This window comes from Myxine glutinosa, chromosome 7 (genome assembly GCF_964187855.1).
Source record: "Myxine glutinosa chromosome 7, kmMyxGlut1.1, whole genome shotgun sequence".
NCBI classification, from domain to species: domain Eukaryota; kingdom Metazoa; phylum Chordata; class Myxini; order Myxiniformes; family Myxinidae; genus Myxine; species Myxine glutinosa.
Window position 1 is genome coordinate 162,295,209 of NC_136267.1, and position 26,034 is coordinate 162,321,242.

Here is a 26,034-nt window from a genome sequence, read left to right on the forward strand (position 1 = left end):
TATATATATATATATATATACATACATACATACATACATACATACATACATATATATATATTGTTACGGATCCGGGGGACGGCACTCCCGTTAGCAAGGGGGGGTTAATCCCCTTGTCCTGATAAGCTGGCCGTCCAACTCACTTCCGGGCGATGGTAAGTAGGGTTGTAAGCCTAATTTGTCTTTATACCTAATTACTACCACCGGCCATAAGCAAGGAAATACTCCCACCCGGGCCGCAGCGTGATTGGATTGCGCCGAGTGAAGCGAGCTGCGACTCTGGCCGTTAGCAAGAGACTAAACCCGACTATAAAGCAGTTGGCCAAATCGCGCCACAGGTACTCAATGGGGAAAAGACTAAAGTGACCGGATGAGAGGAAGCCAAAGAACCAAAAAGGGTAAAGGAAGAACACAGGTTTATTTACTATCTACAAGAGGAAACGAAAGAAGGGCATTTACAAGGAGAAGAAGAAGCAGGTACACAGGGCAGCCTTAAACAGTCTTATATTATACCCCAAGAAAAAACAAACAGACTCACACGACAGGGAATGGCAGGAAGGAATGGCTGGAAGGAGGAGAAGGGTCCAGGCAGATGGTAGGCGTCGACGTCCGGCTCCAGGAGTGGACTGGCGTCGTGGCGGGAAAACCCTGGCAGGCAGCGAGCGCGTATCGTGGACCGCGAGCGGATGTTGCATATATCGGGGAAACTGGGATACGGCGTACGTAATATGTGGCTCGTGCCAACGCTCTCTCTCTCTCTCTTGAACAAGGTTCGTATCATCAACGGTCCCCTGCGCAGTCCGTTACCATCAGCAGTTCGTAGCGCACTCCCAGCTCCTTCTCACCTCATCTGTACCTTCTCACTCGTCCCATCTCCTTCTCACCTCATCTTCTGAAGCAGTCCCTCGCAGCCGCTTTTATTGTCTGTTGTTGTATCAAGCCGCCGGCTCCGATGACACGCCTACCGGTCGGCTCACCTCGGCGCTGGTTGGCCGGCAAGGACTCGCTGGCTCCACCTCTGATGATGAATTCACGTGCCACACCTTGTTCTTGTGGTTCCGCCCCTTTTTCCTCGGCTTGAGACCGCGTGCGTAATGGCGGCTTGGTGCCAGCAAACAGCCCAAGGCAAACGGCAGCGAACGCTATCCTACTGTTACTGCACTTTGAAGAGCGGAGATGATTGGGGAAATTGAAAGGGGCCTATCTTATTTGATTAATGCAATGCAGATTCAACTATTGGGAACAGATCCTTAACTGAAACACATAATAATGAAATAACTACAGAGATGGTTCTCTACGTGTTGTACATGGACTAACTAGGGTGTGCTCTTTAATAAAGCCAATTGATTGGGATATTTACAGGGGATCATTTATAAGGGAAACATTTACTAAAATTTACTAGTGAAGGTTCTAAAAACCGTAACTATATATATATATATATATATATATATATATATATATATATATATATATATATATATATATATATAATAATAGGCGTAGGTGATTCTGTCTGTCTGTCTGTCTGTTGGACATCTGTCCGGGGGTGTGGCTTACTCGGTTTGCAGAGTAGCTCCAACCACTCCTCCTTCTCGAATAGCTTTGAGGCCTGTTTAGTTAGGCCCGTGCTGTCCTTCTCTCTCACACAGGTTTATTTCAATTCTAATTCGATATATCATTTCATTTTTCGCAGTCGCTAACATAGTTTTAGACTCGGTTGAAAAAAAACGGGAAGAAAATCCGATGAAAGTTTCTGTTTATAGAACGAAATGAAATCTCAAACGCCTGTAACTTCAAGGCCTTCTTGAGTCTCTCTCACGCCTTTATCTCCAATCTAACTCACCATCTGATTTCATTTTTATTGATGGTTTTAGACTCGGTGTCAGCAACGCGGGAAAATGCAGAGATATATTTTTAAAAATACACCATATCACCGCCCAACACCGCCCACCGCCGCCCACCGCCCAACAGCCAACAGCCACCCAACATGTATCATACACCGCCCAACATGACACAGACGGCAACATGTCGACATTATCGCTTTTTCTTTAAACCGAGTGAACCGAGCCGAACCGAACAAACCGAGTGAATTCACCAAGCGAATTTCATCCAATTCCACCGAGTTTCATGAAACCGAGAGATATTTCTTCGTTTTTATTTTATTAGTTACCAGCAGAAGTACCCAGCGTTGCCGGGCGGGGGAGGGGGGAAGGGCACGTACACTTTAAACATGTATATACATGTGGGATGTGGGATATATGCATGTGGGACATGTGTACGTGTGTGTACGTGTGTGTGTGTGTGTGTGTGTGTGTGTGTGTGTGTGTGTGTGCATGCATATATGTGTGTGTGTGTGTGTGTGTGTGTGTGTGTGCGTGCATATATGTGTATGTATGTGTATGTAGGCTAACCCCCGCTCTAGCAGGGAAAATGGTCTTAAAATGCATGTTGTTGTTGTATGTGTATGTGTATATATATATATGTCTGTGTGTGTATGTGTATATATATGTGTGTGTGTGTGTGTATACTGTGCGTGTGTGTGTGTTTGTGTATATATGTGTGTGTGTGTGTGTGTGTGTGTGTGTGTGTGTGTGTGTGTGTGTGTGTGTGTGTGTGTGTGTGTGGAGATGTATATATGTGTATAATTTGCATATATGTGTATATGTGGATACATATGTGTATACATATGTGTATATGTGTAATGTGTATATGTGTCTGTACGTGTGTGTGTGTGTGTGTGTGTGAGTGTGTGAGTGTGTGTGTGTGCATGTGTGTCGATGTACGTGTGTGTGTGTGTGTGTATGTGTATATGTGTGTGGGTGTGTGTGTGTGTGTGTGTGTGTGTGTGTGTGTGTGTGTGTGTGTGTGTGTGTGTGTGTGTGTGTGTGTAAACATGGGCCGGTGTGTGTGTAAAGTGTGAGGAGGTATTGGAGAGGAAAATGCAGAGATATATTTTTTTAAATCACGCCATGATGATAAACGAAAATACACCGCCTAAAATAACAGTCGACATATATTTAAAATTCGCTTTTTCTTTTCCGTTAAGATATATTACTTTTACTTTTGATGACAGTCGTCACAAAACGACATATATTTCTTCGTTGTTATTTCATTCAACATTATTAGCCGGAAGTAAAATCGCACTCGATTACCGAGAACAACTCGCACTCGCACAGTTCAGGAAATTACCGAGAGATATTTCTTCGTTTTTTTATTTATTAGTTATTTGCGCATACACTTTAAATAGGTTTATTTGAAATATTTAATTTTCACAATGTAATTTATTTGTCATTTGTTGATGACGAGATATATTTTTGAAACATATATGAAACAAACATATATGAAACGAGATGAAACAGCATCCTCTTGACGATCGTGACAATTCATGCGTTGCGTGGAAACTTCCATTTCCAAAATGAATGACACAGTCGATGAAGAACGCAAAATTGAACAGGATGCAGCAAGAAAACGAATGAGAAGGGCGAACGAGTCCGTCGTCGAACGTCAATGCAGACTTGAACAGGATGCCGCAAGAAAACGAATGAGACGGGAGAACGAGTCCATCGACGAACGTCAACGCAGACTTGAACAGGTTGCAGCAAGAAAACGAATGAGACGGGAGAACGAGTCCGTCGACGAACGTCAATGCAGACTTGAACAGGTTGCAGCAAGAAAACGAATGAGACAGGAGAACGAGACAGTTGAGGAACGTGAACACAGACTCGCACAGGATGCTGCAGCAAGAAAACGAATGAGACAGGAGAACGAGACAGTCGAGGAACGTGAACACAGACTCGCACAGGATGCTGCTGCAACAACGATGAGGAGGGAGAACGAGACAGTCGAGGAAGGTGAACACAGACTCGCACAGGATGCTGCTGCAACAACGATAAGGAGGGCGAATGAGACAGTCGAGGAACGTGAACACAGACTCGCACAGGATGCTGCTGCAACAACGATGAGGAGGGAGAACGAGACAGTCGAGGAACATGAACACAGACTCGCACAGGATGCTGCTGCAATAACGATGAGGAGGGAGAACGAGACAGTCGAGGAAGGTGAACACAGACTCGCACAGGATGCTGCTGCAACAACGATGAGGAGGGCGAACGAGACCGTCGATGAACGTCAACACAGACTCGCACGGCATGCTGAGCAACAAAGACGTTGGAGTGCTCAGCAAACATATATATTGTTACAGACGCGGTTTTGGATGTTAGTTTACCGAGCGGTTTGGTATGACCGCGTCTGCACAGTTTACCCGATTATACTCGAACGTTGGCCGAGTCGCGCTACGCTAGATCAATGAAGGAAAGGACACAACGGCTGGGTTAGATGACACGACACCAGGGGTACAGTTCTCAAGACCTCCGGAGGAGGTTATAATATTTGTATGCGGAACGTTGAGATTACAAGGACAAGAGGTACAGCATAGGAAGGTGGGCACTTAATCACGGTCTTATAGTAGCCCTGACAGACCACAGATAAACAGGACAAGACTGACTCACACAGGGATTGATGGCAAGGAAGGGCAGGTAGTCGATGGACAGCACAAGGTGCACCTTGGCTCAGGGACAGGATAGCGCGGTCCAAAAGATGCAGGGAGGTATCGTCGCGCTGGAGGTGGCGTCTGTTTCTCCTCAAGCTGGGGGCGCATCTGACGTCACGTCCGGTAAGTGGCTGCGTATATCCAGCGGGGAGTGACACGCCCTCGGCTCGTTAGCTCCGCCCCAGATGGAATCGGCCCGCCGCTTCTTATTGGGTGCGGGGGGGGTTACCGGGCTCCGCCCTTGACGAGGAGCTGACAGGCAGCCCCTTCGTGGTAACCCCTTCGGAGCACATGGGGGTCATTCCATGTCAAATCATCAAAGAATCTGCCGTCATCTCTCAGATTTTTGTAAAACTTTGGGAACCAATTGGGACCCATGAAAAACAGCTAGAACTCAAATATTTTTGCTAACAGCCTCTTAATTAGTGAGATACAGGTTAACGAACTTTGGACTAATTAGCGCGATGTCGCGAATTCAAATGGCCATATCTCTAAAAGTATAACACCTATAGAGCTGGTTTTGGTGTCATTTTAAAGGTATATTCATGCCCTATAAATTTGTCTGGGCAACATTTTCCTACCTCCAATCACAAAAAAGTTATCACAAAATATAAACTTCAATCGTGAATCCAAAAAAAATGTATCCTTCAAATTTCCTCAAATTCATCCCAGATGTACCTTATGATGTCAAGAAGCTTCCACATAAGTTTTGTGATGGGCACTCCAATAATTTCTGAGATATGAGCAATAATGTACATGTACATATGGCATATAGGTTCGAAAATCAGCATTTGTAATGTATTATACAATCATTCTAACCTAGCCATGACAGGGAACACAGGGAACAACCATCAATTGCTTTGAAGTATCATATACTTTCATTTTCAACTGGGCCTGAGGGGAATTCTCATCTGGGGAATTCCAACTGGGATTTCCCATGTGGGTAATTCGAGGTGATGCAACTTTCACAGTCTAAGATCCCCAGGGAAAGTCCAAGTTGGCTTAGTGTAATGCTTAGGCCTGCCACCAACAGAAATTGGCAGTTCACTTCTGAAGGAGCTGCAGAAAAATGACGACTGCCAAGGAAAAGTTCATCTTGAAGCAGAAATCCTGCTGCAATCCCTTTGGAGCTCATGAAAAACCAAAGTCGTCTGGCTTGAGAGCTGTTAGCCAAAAAGCCATAGCCGCTCATCCAAGCCTCAAACTGCAAAGTGCACAGAAAATCTGTACCGTGTCGTAAGAAACTGGCAAAAAGACAATCAGGTGTGGTAGAGACTCAGAGTGAAATACCATTACCAGTGACCAGCAGCGCTATTAGCAGTAGTGAGGACAATGATGGTGGAGGTGAATCACCAATACCAGGCAGTTCAGGGGAGTTTGAATTTCATTCTCCTGAAATGGAACTGAATACACTGAATGAGTCTTTGGGATTGATTGGAGAATCACCTATTCCAAAAAAGAGACTTGCTGCAGATAAATATGTGAAATCCAAAACCAAGAAAATCGGTGACACTGTGAAGAAAAAATTGGAAATCGCGACAGGATTGCCATCTAACAAACTCCAGGATGCAGGACAGGAGATGATAGAACAACTCAAGCACAAGTTTGAATCAAGTTTGAATCAAGTTTGAAACTTACACCTGGGATGATCGATCACAATGTCTCAGCCATAACTGGTTATGTTACAGTGGATTATGATGGTCACTGGTGGGTTGCATGTGTCATGGAACATACCCCAGAGAGGCATGAGGTGGATGTTAAGTTCCTCCATCCACATGGACCATCCCCATCATATACATTTCCGGAACCAGCAGACCCTCTCACTATTGACTACCAGGATGTGCTTACTACTGTTGAACCAACCACTGCAACTGGAAGGACATATTGTATTTCCAAGAAAGAAACAACTGCTGCTGTTGCTGCATTGAAGAGGAAATTGAAAGCCTAAGTCAGGTTAGTGAACACTGTGTACTTGAACTCACTTATTGATTGTATAATACATTACAAATGCTGATTTTCGAACCTATATGCCATACGTACATGTACATTATTGCTCATATCTCAGAAACTATTGGAGTGCCCATCACAAAATTTATGTGGAAGCTTCTTGACATCATAAGGTACCTCTGGGATGAATTTGAGGAAATTTGAAGGATACATTTTTTGGGGATTCACAATTGAAGTTTATATTTTGTGATACCTTTTTTGTGGTTGGAGGTAGGAAAATGTTGCCCAGACAAATTCATAGGGCATGAAAATACCTTTAAAATGACACCAAAACCAGCTCTCTAGGTGTTATACTTTTAGAGATATGGCCATTTGAATTCGCGACGTCGCGCTAATTAGTCCAAAGTTCGTTAGTCTGTATCTCACTAATTAAGAGGCTGTTAGCAAAAATATTTGAGTTCTTGCCGTTTTTCATGGGTCCCAATTGGTTCCCAAAGTTTTACAAAAATCTGAGAGATGACGGCAGATTCTTTGATGATTTGACATGGAATGACCCATGGGCAATGGCGGCTAACCAAGCCGGAGTGAGGACGCACACTCCCCGCGCGCTGTTGTTGTAGTTGTTGTTGTTGTTGTAGTTTCATGAGGAAGATGGGAGGAGGTATGGGGAGGTCCTAAACTCACTACTGGTGCCATACAATCACATTCTGGTGCAACGAAGAGTCAGAATTAATGGAAACGAGTCCTTAACTGACATAGACTAAGAATAACTAGCAAGATGTCCTATAGTTGTCTACGTGAGATGCGGTGAACCTGGGCACGACATTTAATGGGGGAAAAAGGGGAAGGTCGGTTCTACAGAGTGTTGTTTACAGACAATGGGACTAGGGAATGGGGGATTGGGGATAGTTGGGGAGTATTGGGGAAATAGGGGAATATTTACAAGCGGATATGGATGGAGGCCAAATCCCATATCCGCAACAATATACAACCGCAGCCATAATGAATCCGGCCGAAGTATCCGATAATATTGTTCAAGAGCATAATTGCGGTCCAATGACGTCACCATGTGTGTACTGTTCTGCACACCATTTCACAAATGAATCAACAGGACAAGGGGATGGATTTACACTGTGTTGTTCCAAGGGAAAAGTTAAATTGCCTCCACTATTTGCCGTACCTGCTCGACTGCAACAACTTTATCAGGGTGACGATGGAAAATGTCGCAATTTCCGAGACAATATCCGGAATTACAATTCGGCATTAGCTTTTGCATCAATGGGTGCTCAGATCTCATCTCCTCCAGGAAATGGACCGTACTGTTTCAAAATCCACGGTCAAATTTACCATCGCTGTGGTCCATTACATCCATCACATGTACATGAACAAGCACAATTTGCACAATTATTTATTTTGGGTACAGCTCAAGCTACAAAGGAACGTATGAATCGACCTGAGAATCACAGATGTTTGCAAGAATTGATGGCAGAACTGCACAACATACTATCTGACGTTAATCCTTATGTCACATGTTACAAGACTATGTTCGAGCGTGAACAGGAAGAAATCAGGAAAGCTGTCCTTGAAGATCGCCTCCCTTCTACCTTGGAAATGCATTTTCGTCGACTGTGTGCAGACGACCAAAGACGCTACAACATACCAACTGCTGATGAAATTGCTGCTGTCTTCGTTAGTAGACAAGATGGTGAACCACCTGCAAACAGGGATTTCCAGGTTCATTTGCAGGGCTTACACAATCTCTCTCCACTTTCCTCTCACATTGATCCCATGACATATCCCATTCTCTTTCCACATGGCGAGCCTGGATGGATGATAAACATGCCTCACCAGCGACAAACTGCGGTTTGAAACAAGGTAACTCATCGTGAATTCTATGCCTACCTACTGGCTATTCGAAATGAATTCAGCACTATCCATTCTTCAGGGAAATTGTTCCAGCAGTATGTTGTCGACGGATATTGCAAGGCAGAAGCAAATCGACTGCAATACTTCAAACAAAATCAGGAAACCCTCAGAGCCATGGAATACAGAGGACTACTGGACCACGTCCAGAACGTTGCTGCTGATAACCAACGTCCTGTCGGTCGTATCGTCATTTTGCCGTCGAGTTTTGCAGGGAGTCCAAGAGCTATGCAGCAGAACTACCAAGATGCTATGGCCATTGTTCGCAAATTCGGAAAACCAGATCTTTTCATCACGTTCACGTGTAATCCAAAATGGACAGAGATACAAGAAAACATCGGACAACACCAACGAGCTGAAGGCAGACCAGATTTAGTGGCACGCTTGTTTCATCTGAAATTAAAAGAGTTAATCGACGATATAACGAAGAAGCACGTGTTGGGCAAAGTACGTGCATTTCTCTACGTCGTCGAGTATCAGAAGCGTGGCCTACCGCATGCCCACATATTACTCATGCTGTGCCATGAAGATAAAATTTGTACCGCCGAAGACATTGACAGAATTGTTTCCGCACAAATTCCTAATTCAAATGAGTCACCAGAGATCCATTCCTTGGTGAAGTCTCACATGATACATGGTCCGTGTGGCACTTTAAATCGCCATTCGATTTGTGTGAAAGATGGAGTGTGCAGTAAAGGCTTTCCAAAAGCGTATGCTGCAGAGACACTTGTGAGCATAGATGGCTATGCCCTTTACAAGCGTCCCCCAAATGGACCCACCATAACCGTTCATGGAACCGATGTTGATTGCCAATTTGTGGTCCCATTCAATGCTTATTTACTGAAGAAGTACAGAGCACACATCAACATTGAGGTTTGCGCAAGCATAAAGAGTATAAAGTACTTATTTAAATATGTGTACAAGGGACATGACTGTGCCGGCATCGAAATTCGAGAGCGTGGGAGAGTGGAGGTGGACGAAATAAAGACCTATTTGGACTGCAGATATGTCAGTGCCCCAGAGGCAGCATGGAGATTAATGGAATTTGAAATGCACAAACAGTCCCATTCCATCACCAGACTTGCGGTACACTTACCTGAATTGCAGACTGTTGTGTTCAGGGATGGTAACGAGGAAGAAGCCATTGTACGACATAGGGGTACAACACTTACAGCTTGGTTTCAGTTAAACCAGAGAGACCCTGAGGCACGAAGTTATCTGTACCATGACATTCCAAAATATTACGTATTTGAAGATGGATGAAGGACATGGAAACTTCGACGCCGGGGCGGCAACAATGTTATCGGACGCATGGTTTCGGCAAGCCCTATGGACATTGAGCGCTTTCATCTTCGTGTACTCCTGCTGCACTGCCCTGGTAAAACATCATTTGAAGATCTCAGAACCGTAGATGGAGCAGTTTGGAAAACATACAAGGATGCAGCCAGGAAATTACATTTAACAGAAGATGATACAGAAGGGAACAGATCCTTAGCTGATGGAGTTATCTTTGCCATGCCACAACAATTGAGATCTCTTTTTGCAACCCTATGCATATTCTGCACACCAACAGACACGTCGGCACTGTGGGAAAAATATAAAAACGACCTTTGCGAAGATTTTGTGCACAGCGGCCATATCTTGGAACAGAGTATTTTCATGGCATTGCGAGAAATACAGTCCTTCCTCCTGAGACATGGACAGACCTTGGAAGCATTTCAGTTACCAGTACCTCCAGACACTGTTGAAGATCTTTCGAGCGATGATTATCAGTATGTACCGGGAGATGAACATGAAAAAGGTGAAAACAACAGACAACTACTAAATGATGACCAAATCCAAATTGTAGATGAGGTCCTACAGGCCATTCATTGTAGGGACCAGTACACAGGCAACCGGTTGCTTTTCGTTGATGGACCGAGCGGAAGTGGCAAGACCTTTCTCTATAATACGCTTCTGCACATCTTGCGAGGCCAGTGTCGTTTGGTTCTTCCAATGGCGTACTCGGGCATTGCAGCAACATTGCCAGCAGGGGGCCGTACATCGCACCATCGATTTAAATTGCCAGTGCCAATTTTGGAAAACTCCACATGCAACATATCACCTACAAGTAAAGATGCAGATGCTCTAAGGAAGGCCAACCTATTCATTTGGGATGAAGCACCTATGGCTCCAGCATATGCTTTAGTGGCTGTTGATCGATGTCTCCGGGATGTAACCAGCAACAACATTCCTTTTGGTGGAAAGGTCTTACTTCTTGGTGGGGACTTCAGGCAGGTTTTGCCCGTTGTACCTCACGCTGCACCTGCAGCAATCATCGCCACATGCATCAAGCGTAGCAAGTTGTGGCCAAAGTTCAAACAGCTGAACTTAACATCAAACATGAGAGCTAATGATGACGAAGAATTCTCAAAATGGTTACTGTCGGTTGGAAATGGAACTGTGGAAACAATTCCTGACTCAGATTTAATACGACTACCTGATCGTATCTGTGTAGAAGACAACATTTCTTTAGCAGAGGCTGTTTTCGGTAATTTGAACGAAATCCATTCAAACTATGATGCGCTGGCACAACGAGCCGTGTTGTGTCCAAAGAATGAATCCACATTTGTGATCAACGATGAGATACTGGATGCATTTCCTGGGGAAGAAAAGACGTACTTCAGCACTGATTCCATTGTCTGTGATGACCCTGAAGAGGCACTAAATTATCCTATGGCATTCCTAAATCAATTAACTCCTCCTGGAATGCCATTGCACAAACTTCGTCTCAAAGATGGTGCTGTCATCATGTTACTCCGTAACTTTGATCCGAAACAGGGACTGTGCAATGGTGCAAGATTGGTTGTTAAAAGATTGTTGCCAAACATAATAGACGGCGATATAATTTCTGGCAGTCACAAAGGAACACGCACATTTATACCCAGGATTAGTATTGCACCTTCCGATACAACACTACCATGCGTACTCAAACGCCATCAATTTCCAGTTAGTGTGGCATTCTCTTTCTCAATAAACAAGAGTCAAGGTCAAACATTACACAAAGTTGGGATTTACTTACCAGAACCCGTCTTCAGCCATGGCCAATTATATGTTGCATTGTCGCGTGCTAAACGATTTGAGGATGTCAAGGTAAAGGTAGTCAGTAATGGCCAACAGGGAAAAATTGATGGCCACAGTGGAATCTTCACCCATAATGTTGTTTACCCGGAGGTCCTGCAGTGACACCATTCAGGCAACAAAAGGAGGGCACGAAGGAAAATAGTTAATTACTCCGACACATTTAGTTGCGGTGATTGAAAAATCACCGGACCATTGTTGCTGTTTTGATGCTTTTTACTGCTGTTTTGATGCTTTTTCACTGCTGTTTTGATGCTTTTTCACTGCTGTTTTTTCACTGCTGTTCTGATGCTTTTTCACTGCTGTTTTGATGCTTTCCACTGTTGTTTTGATAGTGTTTTGATGCTTTTTCACTGCTGTTTTGATGCGGTTTCACAGCTGTTCTGATGCTTTTTTGCCGTTTTTTAAAATATAAAAATCTCATTTCAAAAAAAAAAATTCCAAAAAAATCTCACAATGATGACATATAATTCACCGAAAACGTTGAAGCAACCGCATAATATTACGGTGATCTTTAACTCTGAGTGAGAATAGTTCTAAATTTTAAAAACTTTCTTCTGATATTTGTGATTTATTTCAAACAAACTGTATTTCCCATCTACACGGGCATGTATTCCTATTAACGTTATGTAAAATACATAAATTGTGTGGATTACATCATTTGTGGATGTGATCAATTGCCAGTAACCATTTTATATAAGTGAATGTGCAGGTGCAGCATCTAACTCAATATGTTGAAATGTCACACACATCCATGCCCGTGGGATTCCCACGGGTGACCCCGCTAGTATATATATATATTGTTGCGGTTTTTAGAACCTTCACATGTAAATTTAGTAGTAAATTCCCTTATAAATAACCCCTGTGTACATTTCCCCTTAATTGGCTGTTAATTGAAATAATTGCACCCTAGTTAGTCCACATTGCAACACGTAGCGAATCATAGGCCCTTTTCATAGTTATATCATTATTATGTGTTTCAGGTAAGGCTAGTTTCCAATAGTCGACTCTACGTTGCATCAATCAAATGAGATAGATCCCTTTCAATATCCCCAATGGCCTCCTAAAAGTGCCAGTAAGTTGCATGGGGCTGTGTTTACTGGCTCCACATCGCCCCAAACTCCATTGCCCATGAGGCCAGGATCGGAGAAGAAGGGCGTGGCCCCACCTCGTCATCAAAGGTGGAGTCAGAGAGCCCCTAACGACCAACCAGGCTCCAAGGGCGTGGCAAGAAAGATCTGGCAAGTTCGAGAAAGTTCCACGGTGGTGGGTATAAAAACCCTTGGCGCGAGGCCCCCAAGAGGATGAGCGAGGAGAGGCGGCAGATGAGCTTCAGAGGCAGATGACCAAGGAGCACCGAAAGACGCATAAGAAGGCAGGAGAGACCAAGCTGCGTAAAGCCCGGAGACGCTGCTTCGAGCAGCCCGGCCGTGAGTACCCGAGTGCAGGGAGTCGGCGGCCGCTTCCAGCCCTGCCGTTCTGCACGGACCCTTCTCATCCCTCCAGTCATTCCTGCCTGCAATTCCCTATTCGTGTGAGTCTGTTTGTATTGTCCTGTGGGTATAAGTAAGCCTGTTTAAGCATTGCACTGTCTTCTTTTCCTGTATCTTACTTTTATTTCTGCTCTTCCTTTGGTTTTTGTATAGTTAATAATTAATAAATACCTGTTCCTCCTTACTTTTGATTTCATTCTCGTCCGATCGCTTTCGTGATTTCTTTCAATTGAGTACCTGTGGCACGATTTTGGCCGAACCGCTTTATAATCGGGTTTAGTCCATTGCTAACGGCTCGGATTCCGGATTGCTAAACTGCTCGGCAAATACCATCTTGTCCGGGATTCGAGCGGTACTTGTCTCCCTGTTTTGCGGAAGGATTGATAAAGGTATTCGGGCTAATACCTGGACCAATAACCCTGATCAATCCCACCCCGCAAAAGAGCGTTACAAGTACCAGGACCGGTCGGACGGTCAGCTTAACAAGACAAGGGGATTAAACCCCCCTTGCTAACGGGAGTGCCGTCCCCCGGATCCGTAACAATATATATATATATATATATATATATATATATATATATATATATATATATATATATATATATATATATATAAAAATAATATATTGTTGCGGTTGTGCCATAAAGGCAAACCCCCTATAGTTCGTTGCACGACAACATGTGGCCTGCAGTAGTCAGTTATGTCTTATTGAATGTAAAGATTAGGCCTTTCCCATTGTGTAGTAATAAAGACCAAATATGCGTTGAGTTCGGCAGGATGTCAAGCCTTCATGGCTGGGAGAAGCCATTACTAATGTGCAGGAAGGTGTGGCCAGAAGCTCAGGCCCACATGACCAGTGAGGAGGCAGGAACACCTCGCCATGATGCGACAAGCCTCAGCCATTGGGGGGCTCTGGAACATTTTGAAGGGCGTGGGCAGGTCTGATAATAGCCCAGGCAGAGCGCATTATCATTCTCTTTTGCTGAGGATTTCGCTGCGCACAGGACGACCTCCTCCTCTGTTCGATCTTGCCTTGCCTGGGATTTTGCCACGTGGACAACACCCTGCCCTGGACTCTCTTGTTTTAGTTCCAACGACACGTGTTTTGGCCTTTGTTCATCGTCGACACCATCGCTTCTGCGCCGATCTTTTGCGCCATCCGTCTGACCTGCAAGCTTGTCCAACCTGTGCTGAAGTTCGTCCATACCAACTTTGAGGCGGCGGTTCGTCCTTCGGACCTTACCTCATCCAGGCTGCACGTCCGGATCGGGTATTGAACTGCGAGCCACGCAAACCAGACCACATGGTCACCAGCGAGGCAATTCCAACACGTACATAGGTCCGCCCATAACCAGTGTCCTTTTTCCCTGTTTGTGTGTGTGTGTGTGTGTGTGTGTGTGTGTGTGTGTGTGTGTGTGTGTGTGTGTGTGTGTGTGTGTGTGTGTGTGAGTGTGAAGGCGCCAAGTCGGGGATATTAGTAGGAAAGAGTTGGTAAGCTGTATCTTCGTCTCTGTTTCTCTGTGCCTTCAAAATAAAAGGCTGTACATTTTGTTGTTACTTTCCAACCTGTTCGGTAGGTCTTTTCTCCATTGGCCTAGCATCATCCGGGACCGCATTTGGCTAGACTCAGGTCCATAAATCTCGTGGCGTAACACCGCTTTCCACACCGTGCAAATCCGCTCGGCACGCAATTGAATAAGGTGTGTGAAAGCGAGGGTTCGATCGCGCAGATCTTCAGCACGCGCGTGCACCTTGATCCACCTTGATCCGTGCACCTTGAAGGTATTCGTGATTCTCTGGTATTAACCGAGGGGAATCACGCAAAAAAAATTGTTGTGCAAGAAGGGGGTTTTGAACCCGGCCTCCGCAACAAATTGTTGTTAAGGAGTGGGATAATTTGAACCACCGCAACAAATTGTTGTCAGGAGTGGGAACTTGAATAACCGCAACTATATATATATATATATATATATATATATATATATATATATATATATATACACACACACACACACGCACACACACACACACACACGCACGCGCGCACACACACACACACACACACACACACACACACACACACACACATATATATATATATATATATATATGTGTGTGTGTGTATATATGTCGAGCACGTGATTCGAAGTGAACACATTAATTTCCTGGGTCACTTGTCAAGCAAACCTTTCACCATTAATTACCCTGGTAAGTGAGTCTAATATCGGCAATGCTATGAGTCTCACCCCAAAGGAGGTGTGTGTGTGTGTGTGTGTGTGTGTGTGTGTGTGTGTGTGTGTGTGTGTGTGTGTGTGTGTGTGTGTGTGTGTGTGTGTGTGTGTGTGTGTGTGTGTGTGTGTGTGTGTGTGTGTGTGTGTGTGCATATGTGTTTGTGTCTGTCCCCATCTACATATTTTTCCACTTACAAAAATGTTTTTCTTTGCAACTGCATGTCCAATCAATGTTTAACTTTAAACATAGGAGGGACTCCACATTAAGAATATTTTATTTATAATGTTGACACCATAGATCACATGATATGGCAGCTATATTGGATTAAAGGAAGAAATTTGGACTTTTTTTTCTCCGAAACCGCTCAACAAAAAAAGTTGAAACTTGTCATATGTCATAAATTCCCCATGGATATATACGGTGATAAAGATGGCATCATTCGGTGAAGTGGTATTCCAGCCATAATTGGTTGAATCAAAATCCTTATCTAAGAAATTTGAAACATTATATGTGTGATCTACGACCCGATGTGAGTGAAGAATTAAATTGATGACGTCATCAGTCACATGGTCTGGTGGCCACTGACCATATTGGATTGAAAAAAAATACGTTAAAAAAAAAAAACTTCTCCAAAATCCCTTAACAGATTGATGCGAAATTTCATACATATTGTTGTGTCAGTGGGTAGAGGAATATCTAGATCCAGGTAGATCTGCATAGGTAGGTGTCCGGCTGTCGTGATAGGGAACCTCACCTGTAATAAGATTTGTGTTTAGCCCGAATGTCAGATTAAGCTTGTATCTTTGTCCCTGCCACGAGGGGGCGGGGCATGCTAATTAGTACAGGGATTATGGGTAAAATTCCCTTGTGTGTCGTTCCCTCTGTGAGCAACCCAGTGTCCCTTATGGCAATACAGCCTATAGACACTTAGATAGGCCCATTAGCACACCCCACATTAAATAATCCCCCCCCCCACCGCCACAATGACTTTGGAAGAGCCAACAGGCAGCAGCCAAGCAGTACGCCACCATGGGCGACAAACATCGTGCCAGACAGGCTGGAGCCACGCCCAGGTAATTGGTCGGGGAAGGGACAAAAAGCTTCCCCTTGATTGGTGAAAGGAAGGTGCAAGGAACGGCACACTGATTGGCCACCGACCGTTGACACCTCAGCCAATCAGTGCAGAAGGTGTGAACATTCGGCCAATCAGTGCGGAAGGCGTGAACATTCGGCCAATCAGTGCAGAAGGTGCAAAACCAATACTTAGAAGCAGGTCGCTGATTAGAGGGCAAGGGCGGGTGACGTCAGAAGGCGGGAAAGACCACAAAGAAGTGAGGGACTGGTTGATTAGAGCTTAGAGCTGACGGGACAATACAGGTGCCAAGACGACTCGCTGGCCGGCATAGCTATCTCTCTCGCTTTGGTTTTCTGCCCTTCCCAGACCTTCCTTCTGCCCTTGCTTTTCGTTCCGTTTGAACTTTTCTTCCTGTGCCATCTGTGAATTTGCCTGCTTGACGACGGATGTTGGAGCGCCGTCGATTCTCCTCCCTGGCGTCCACGTATGAGTGAGGCTGGCTGCTGGAGCAGACGAGACCGGGGCGAGCGGGTGGCTCGGGGCCTGGCAGCGGGCGTGCGGGGGCACAGATGCCTTTCTTCGTGCCAACCAGAGCCGCGTTGGACGATGGACGCTGCACATCCAGACAGATAAGCACAGACGCGCAAACAACGGTTCCTTTAATTAGTTCTCCCATCGTGTGTATTTGAAGTGTGTATGTAAGAGCGCTCAATAGGGGGTTTAGTTTTTATCGTCGCACTCCATTGTTCTCGGGTTCCGTAATAAATATTTCTTTCTTGTACATTTTACCCCCGTGTTAGTTTGAGTTCATTCCCTACAGGATCGGAGCTGCCGGTGAGATCGCTTACAGGTAAGAGCTTGCCACTTTTTCCTCTTCCTCCTTCCTCCTGTGCTTGTATAGTCAAAATCCGCAATTGATCGTCGCCTTAGAGTTAAAGCTCGTTCAGGCTATCCGTGATCCCACGGTATTAACTGAGGGTAATCACGCGACAATATAATTGACTAACCATGGGGAACATAGTTTGAATTTTTTTTACATATTCACCTTCATCAATGTAATCTAGCCTTAAGGGACACAAAAGTGGTTGTTAAATATCCTAAGAATTAATCAATAATCACTAAAGCTATGGATAATGGCAAAGTATGTCACATAATATGGCACATAAATGATACGAGTATATGGGCCATAATAGTAGCGTGTTCAGTTAACGATGGTATTTTTGCTCAGAATGAGTGCAATGAGTGCAAAATGTGCTCTTCGAATGCTGTTCTAGGTGAACATGTGTTGCAATAAAACTTGCACAGATACAAGGTGGTGGAGGTTAATTATCCAAAACTGCAAAACTCATAAAAGGGCCTTTTCTGACAAGTCCCATTTTGCCTGCACTGGAAAACACTGTGCCTTCCACATATTTTTCATGGTACCAGGTCACAAATAAAGACCTCTATATCTTACCATTTCTTTGCTTTCAGGTACATCTTTCTTGCACTGGTTATAATCAACCATTGTACGGTTATTTTGTGAATGAATCAGCCATGTTCCATTGTCACTACACCAGCGCATCATGTGACCTGCAACAGACACACAACACCAAGACAACAATTATAGCTGCATGCTGTAAAAGGTCTGAAAAGTAATAAATGCAGAGGTAAACTAGAACAGAACTCAGAAGAGTGCACATCTCAGTCAGGTTGAACAGTTTATATTTTGAAGCCCACTGATATGCCAGATCTGCATCCGTACCTTAATCAAAAACTAATCGGCTTGTTGTTGTCACCTACCCAACTCATCCATCAAGTTTCATCTGAATACATCAATATCTATTTGATATATCATGCTATATATCTTTTTGGTCCTATCCCTCAATGGTGAAGAATCACTAAAAATTGTAGGATATGGATAACTTGTTTCACATCCAACTTGTCCACCAAGTTTAGTCTAAATCAATCACTTTTTGAGATATCCTGCTCACAGACAAACAGCTGTGAAAACATAAACCCCGTCCACATTCGGTGGTGGACAAAAATGGACAAAATTTTGAAGCTACACTCTTCCATGCCATCCCTTTTGTTTTCTCAGCCATGAATATACTGATGGTCTCTGCACAAGTTAATTAAATCTAATGCATCGTTACTAAATTCCCTGTTGTTTGTCGGGCCCAGACAGGTGGTTACTCCAGGAATAAATTAACTCTCCATCTTATTGGGCACGTATCGTGCATCAAATGTGATTCAAAAGCCATCTGCGGTCTCGCCATTATGCAGCTTGGAAACAATTAACACATTTCAAGTGGAGAAAGAAGCAGCTGGCCAAACATGCTCATTCACTTCCTGTTGCGAGTCCAGGTGTGACATGATGCTTTAACAAGCTGATTTAACATGATGTCCATTATCCCTTTCAAAGAAACTCATCTGAAAATGACACAATGTAATCTAAATACTTTTGAAAGTCAATAAATAGACAAATATTGAGTCCAACTGAAAAAAAAATCAGTACAATTACAATTATTACTTCAATCTCAATGAAATATACTTTGAGGGATCGGTCACAATACAATCACAATAATTCACAAATCACATTTATATAAAGCATGTCATGAAAGGGAGGACACTACTTGAACTTATGGATGGCAGTGAAGATGAAATTACTCATTTACTAACTAGCAGCAAGTGACTATATCGAAGGAAAATTTATTTATATGAAAAAGGGTGCATGAGAAAGTCATTAAAAAAAAAAATATATATATATATATATATGAATGCAAGTTGCCTGATCATGTCTGATTTGGGTAAACGTCATATCTACAAAACATACCATGCTGAATGATACCTCATTAAAGAGCTCTTGGGTCCAGACAGTGCATGAGGTGGTTTAAAATTGTTATTCATGCAATCTCAAGTTATATTCATGTTTGTGCACATGTGATGTATATGCTCAAGAGTGGTTGGTTTGCACATATACAGGAAGTAAAAAAAATAATCTGTCATATGTAACTACTGTATATATCGAAATATACAAAACCGAAAAACACGGTTGGTGAAGCCGTCCATCCATTTAGTCATGTGATTATATGTTTAGTTGTATTAACTATGTACTGTTTGAACGTTGGTTGCATCCTATCCAAAAATAAAAATAAAATCTAAAAGTACGTAATTAATAGATGTACCTGCTTACATACGTCTATTAATTACGTACTATTGGAATGTCCTTTTCAACCCTTTGGACTGCTGAGGCCCCTTAAACCATTGAAGACCCAAAAGACCCCCCAATACCTCTAAATACCCCAAAGACCCAAAGGACCCAGAAGACCCCAAAGACACAAAAAAATCCTTAAAGATCTAGAAGACCAAAAAGACCCCAAAGACCCTTAAAGATCCCGAACAACCAAAAGACGCTGAAGACCCAGAGGACCCCAAAGACCCTTTAGGTCCCGAAGATCTTTGAGACCGAAAATACCGAAAAGACCTCAACTGTCACGGGCCCCTGCCATTATGTTGTCAAAGCAAATTCATGTCAAACTTCCAAAACATTCCACACTCTATTGCAAACTACTTCCCTTCCAACAGCCCAGTGGAACCGGGTTATCTGCTAGTATCTGTATAAAATAACAAATGAAGACATGGATTGTACTTTAGTAAAACTAGTACATGTATGATGGTTAAAATTTTAACTAGAAACATGGTAGTAGTGTAGTGGTTTGCTGTGACTTAAATTTCCTAATTTTGAGGATATAAATTAAAGTTAATACACTGACATGTGTGTCTGCAACGACTCCATAGGTAAACTAGAACGGAACTCAGTCGAGAACATACCTCCGCATGGTGAACAGTGTACGTTTTATATCCCACTGATAGGCCGGATCCCACTGATAGGCCGGATCTGGATTCGGACCTAAACCAAAATCGAATCTGCTTGTTCTTGTCACCTAACCAACTCATCCAAGTTCAGTCACATCTCATCCATAACTTTTTTAAATAGCATGTTATATATTGCTTTTCAACCGATCTCTCAATGGTGAAGAATCACGTAAATATTAAATAATTATTGTAGCCGAATCCATATTCAGATTTTCACAAAAATCGAATCTGTTTGTCCTTCTCAGACACCCAACCTGTCCACCAAGTTTCGTCCAAATCCGAATACAACTTTTTGAGATATCCTGCTATGTATCGTTTTGGCCCTATCTCCCAATGGCGAAGAATCACTTAAGAAATTCTAGTAGCCGGATCAGAATCCGGATCTTCACCAAAATCTAATCATTTCGTCCTTGACCTTGAAATAATAAGAAAAGATTCATGACCTCTATGCCAAATTTTGTCCGAATCTGTCCACAACTTTTTGAGATATATTTTTCACAAACGGATAGACAAACGGACAAACAAACAGGGATGAAAACATAACCTCCATCCACCTTTGGTGGCCGACGTAACAAGTCTATAGAGGGTAAAGAGTTTATAAATGAAGTAACTGCAATTGATGACATGGTTTTTAAGGCCAGGTAGTAAAAAAGTTATAATAAAAAAAAAACATTGTATACTAACGCGAGAAGTTTGAATGAGAAGATGCAAGAGCTTGAAGCCAAAGTAGAGATTGAGGAATCTAACATAGTTGCAAGAAGTGAGACTTGGTTTTATGAGGAGAGTAATTGGAGGCCAGGAGAAGAAGGTTCCAAGATGTGTGATAGGAAAGATAAAATAGGAGGAGGTGTCGCAATCTGGGTGGAAGAGAGTTTTGTATTGAGAGAAAGGGATGATTTTATGGAGGGAAATAATGCAGATGATTCTGTATGGATATAGATCAGAGATTTGAAGAATAGTAAGACAAGTCAGGAGACGACGATGGTTCATGAGCGAGCGGTATTCAATGGCAAAGGACGGACTATAACCGTAACAGGCCCGGACAGGCCAGGCCTGGAAATGTCAAAACGAAGGTTACTGACCTTGAAATGACATAGAAAATAATGTATAATCAGTTATGAGGTTAGTTAGCTACACAATACCGAAAATTCGGTGAAAAATGAAATGAAAAAAAAAAAAAAATGAAAAAGGAAATAATGAAAAATCGAGCTCCGTGGGGCTAGACACATGACATTGGCCTAACCAAATACCGAAACCCCTGTCAGATTCCACCAAACACCTCAGAGAAGATGTAGCTTGAACTCGATTACCCCCTAAAACGACATCTTTTTCGGGCGTACCGCCCACAATGGACGCAATACGCCAACTCGAGGCAGGACACAACTAGATCATGATATCAACCTCCCACCCAAGTTTCATCAAGATAGGATGATATCATCGGGTAGTTATGCTGCGGACAGACAGACATACACACAGACACACACACACAAACAGACGCACACACATGACGAATATAGTGGTCACTTGATAACTCGTGAACCAAAAATTATCCGAATAAGTTATTATTGTCTGTCTGTCTCTTTCTCTCTCTCTCCCCTCTGTTTTTTATTCCATTGCCATTTCCTCCCCAGTTTTCCCACCTTCATTCAACCCACCTTCTTTCAGCCCATCTTCTTTCGGTGTTTGAGCTTGTGTCCAGCTTATTGAACTACTATGACCGACCAACCCACCCCACCGCCTCCAATCCCCTCTCCATTCTTCATTTGGGTCGCTCTACCGTGCTGCTGGTATATCTTCCCAAATTCTTCTTCTTTCTGCTCTGTTAATGTTTTGTTCTTTGTTATAGCTTTTCCATGAGCCTCAACTCTGTTCAACAATACTTATGGGATGCTTCTATATGGCCCCTAGTGCGAGGGAAGAACATGAAATTAAGGGATCATGAAGATTTAAGAAAGGCATTTGGTAAAGGAAGAGTATTGATGATGGGCGATCTTAACTTAGCAGGGATAGAATGGGTCCAGGAACAGGGAAAGGAAAGAGCAGATGAGGATTACTAGATCGATGGGGAGTATTTCGGATTAAGTGACCATGACATCGTGTGTGCAAGGATTCTGTTACGAGTTAGAGTTTGGGATGGTAGAATAAGGCTATTGGATTTCAGGAAGACCAACGTTGAGGGTATGAGAGAGGTGGGTGCTGTAATGGGAGAAACCAACAACAAGAGGCTAGTAAGCATCAGATAAATGGTAAATTGTCAAGGGGCAAATGTGTAGAGTGCAGAGCCATGATATTCCAATGAGGTGTAAAGCCAGAGGTAGAAAAAGGGCAGGTAAATAAGGAATGCTTTTGAGGAGCAGAAGAAGGCATTTGTTTCTGCCGGCCAACCTTCACTGTATGGAGACAGTGGCACTGATAGAGAGATAACAACAGAGGCTGCGGGTTTGTGAGAACAACTGGGTCAGGAGGGTTGTGGGAGTGAAGAGGGTGGATAGGAGGAGAATGGATGAACTGAGGGAGGTGATTGGTGTGCAGATGGGTTTGACGAGGAGATTGGTGAAATTCCGGCGAGATGGGCTCGACATTTGGTGCGGATGGGGGAGAGAGAGAATGGCAAAGAGAGTGGATAGGTTGAGGGAACAAGGTAGGAGGAAAAGAGGTTTACCGTGGTTGGGATGAGAGGATGGTGTGAAGAGGGATATCAGTGAGGTGGGGGTGGTGTGGAGAGTGGAGAGAGTTGGCTGACGACAGAGGGGACCCCTCTTCCCACACCTCCACCCCCAAAGCCCTCTCCCTCCCACAGATCTCCCGATGTCCCTGCTCTCAAATGTTGTGTTTGTGTCCTTCCCCTTGTCTCCCCATCTGTCTACCGCTCCTCTTATTATATGTTTTATGTGTCTGTTTGATTTATTTTGTGTGTGATAAATGTTAGCTCTTTCACGAGCCTCGATCTTGCATACAAAAAAGAAAGAAAAAAAGTGTAGGTGTAAGCAGAGGCAAGTTAAGAAAATAACTTGACAAGCCAAAAGATAGTGTGAAAAGGGCAATGCTAAGTATATTAAGCATAACAACAATGCGTTATTTAGGTATACAAGAGGTAAAGAACAGGTTAGGACAAGTGTGGCCTTATTGAGGAATAGTAAAAGTAGATTATAAGAGAAGGTGAGATTGCAAGATTATTAAACAGTTACTTTGCTTCAGCATTGACACATGAACAGTCAGGAGAATTGTCAATAGGTGAGTATCTATCAAGGAGATGAGGATGGACTTTTACAGGGAATCCAGGTTGAAGTGGAGGAAGTGACGGAAAAAGCTTGGAAATCTAAGAGTAGATAAAGCACCGGGACCAGATAATATGTACCAGAGTATTGAGGGACATGGCTGAGCATGTAAGCGAGATGTTAACGAATACCTTTAATGGCTCACTAGAGTCAGGACAGGTACCAGATTTATGGAGAGTAAAAAAACAAGAGTGGTAAATTTGCTGAAGGATCCAGAGGGTAATTGGAGAACTATAGACCTGTTGGTTTGACCTCAGTTGTAGGGAAGATGTTGGAGACTTTAATGATGGACCAGGCAGGGAACCATTGAAGTAAGTTCAAAGTAATTAAAGGTAGTCAGCATGGACTTACTAAAGGGAGATCATGTTTAACAAATATATTGAAGTTCTAGAAAGCAGTTTCTGATTGGAGGATGAGGGAAGGGCAGTGGATGTAGTGTATCTATACTTCAAGAAGGCATTTGATAAGGAACCAAATAGGAGGTTATTAGCTAAGGTGAGGGCTTGTGGGGTGGCTGGCCAGGAATATCTAATTGGATTGGAAACTGGATTAGTGATAGGAAGCAAAGAGTGGCTGTGAGTGATGTCTGGCTTGGAAGATGTAAGTAATTCTGGCACCTCAGAGAACAGTTCACAAACCATCATTAGTCATTACTCCTCCACCGCGAGGGAGTAATGCATTCGATCGTGTCCGTGTGTGTATGTGGATTGGATTTATATTTGAGCAGCTTCATGATGATATATATCCAAAATAACTTGAATTAAAAAAGGAAAACCAAACTTCCACTTCAGTTTCCTTTTTAGAATTACAAATCGACATCCATAATAATACATTTCACACCATATTATTTGATAAACGAGATGCATTTCCATTCCACATTGTCCGAATGCCTTTCTTAGACAGCAACATTCCCAAAAAGCTATTTTATGGTACGGTTGCAGGTGAAATAATTAGGACTGTCAGAGCAACCACACACAGCTCTGAACTGGTCAATAAATTACAACAACTAGTCAGACGTATGTTAGCGCAGGGAGTTGTAAAATTAACATCATTTACAACAATCCTTTAAATTATTTAAGTTTAGGAACAACCGATACTGTACAATTAATTGTGTGTGTGTGTGTGTGTGTGTGTGTGTGTGTGTGTGTGTGTGTGTGTGTGTGTGTGTGTGTGTGTGTGTGTGTGTGTGTGTGTGTGTGTGAAAGTGAAAGAGAGGGATAGGATTGTAAGGAACAGAAATGAAAAAACGAGATGTGTGTGCGTGTGTGTGTTCGTGTGTTTGTGAACAAGATATCTGGAAAAGTTCTGAACGGATTTGGATGAAAGTTGGTGGGATGATTGCCCTCGGGATAAGGAAGAATTGTTTAGTTTTTGGGGAAGCTCAGGATATTATTCCGGATCCAGGAATTTTTTGAAGGATTGTTTACCATTGGAAGATAGGGCTCATTTTTTTTAAACATTATCTTCTATATATTCTATATTTAACATTGTGATATGAAAATAGCTTTCATATTTGTTGTAAATGTAGGTTAAACTCGTGGTTATGCGTTAGAGCAGTGTATTTTGTTAGCAGCGTCGTCTTCAAGGTTCTTTTTTTTTCTTTCTAATAAAGACATATTCTGTCATTTTAAAACCACCAAAGTGTGTATTCGGTTTTCCCGTTTCATAAAATGTAGCGTTTGATACGTATAATGCTTTAAAACAGTTTTTTTTTTGTTTTGTTTTTTTACCTCAGAAGAGATATTTTAGGAGTTGACGAAGGCGAGAAGAAGAGGCCATTTCGTTGGGTACAAAGCTTGTTTATTGCACAGAAATCTCCAGCAACTGCTCACGAACGGAAGTCGTAACGGCTTATATAAAACCAAAAACCCTCTTCGGAGGGCGTGGCTCCAACAGCCGCGCGTGCGTCACGACCACACAACCAACAGCCCGTGCATGTGGGTTAGACCAAACATATGGTATTGGTAACCGTCACATACGGATAAGATAACCGCGACATGTGAATAAGGTAACCGCTACATGCGCCCCCCCCAGAAGGCGTGTATGTAGTTCGCAGGCACGCTCGGCAGTGCCGAGAAGGCTCGAGCAGGGCCCGGCCCCGGTACGCACGAAAAAACGCTGCCGTGGGGTTGAGTCGACCGAGGGGCTGGTCAAGGCCTCGGGGGAGGCTGCCGAGGTTCCTCGCGGGCCTCCCGAGGATGTAGAGTAGGAGTCGTAGTTGCGCGAGTGCCGAGCAGCGGTAGCAGTTGTAGTTGCAGCAGTAGGAGTTGTGGGAGTGGCGAGCAGCGGTAGCAGTTGTAGTTGCAGCAGTAGGAGTTGCGGGAGTGGCGAGCAGCAGTGCGCGCGAAGGTAACGAGGCTCCAGCGCATGCGAAGGTAACGAGACTCCAGTGCGCGGAGGTTACGAGCAGCATGGCTCGGCCTGTGTGCGCAGAGGTTACGAGCAGCAGTGCTCGGCCTGTGTGCGCGGAGGTTACGAGCAGCAGTGCTCGGCCTGTGTGCGCGGAGGTTACGAGCAGCCGTACTCGGCCTGTGTGCGCGGAGGTTACGAGCAGCAGTG

General features: G+C 43.6%; 1 protein-coding gene across 1 annotated transcript in view; it reads right to left on the bottom strand.

The window, feature by feature from the left end:
• The window catches only part of LOC137430909 (parathyroid hormone/parathyroid hormone-related peptide receptor), a 189,385-nt gene that overhangs the window by 115,241 nt on the left and 48,110 nt on the right, over positions 1-26,034 (bottom strand). Inside the window, exon 4 of the mRNA XM_078782470.1 lies at positions 17,796-17,911. Within this exon, the coding sequence (XP_078638596.1) occupies positions 17,796-17,911 (116 nt within the window). The remainder of the gene's footprint in view (positions 1-17,795; positions 17,912-26,034) is intronic.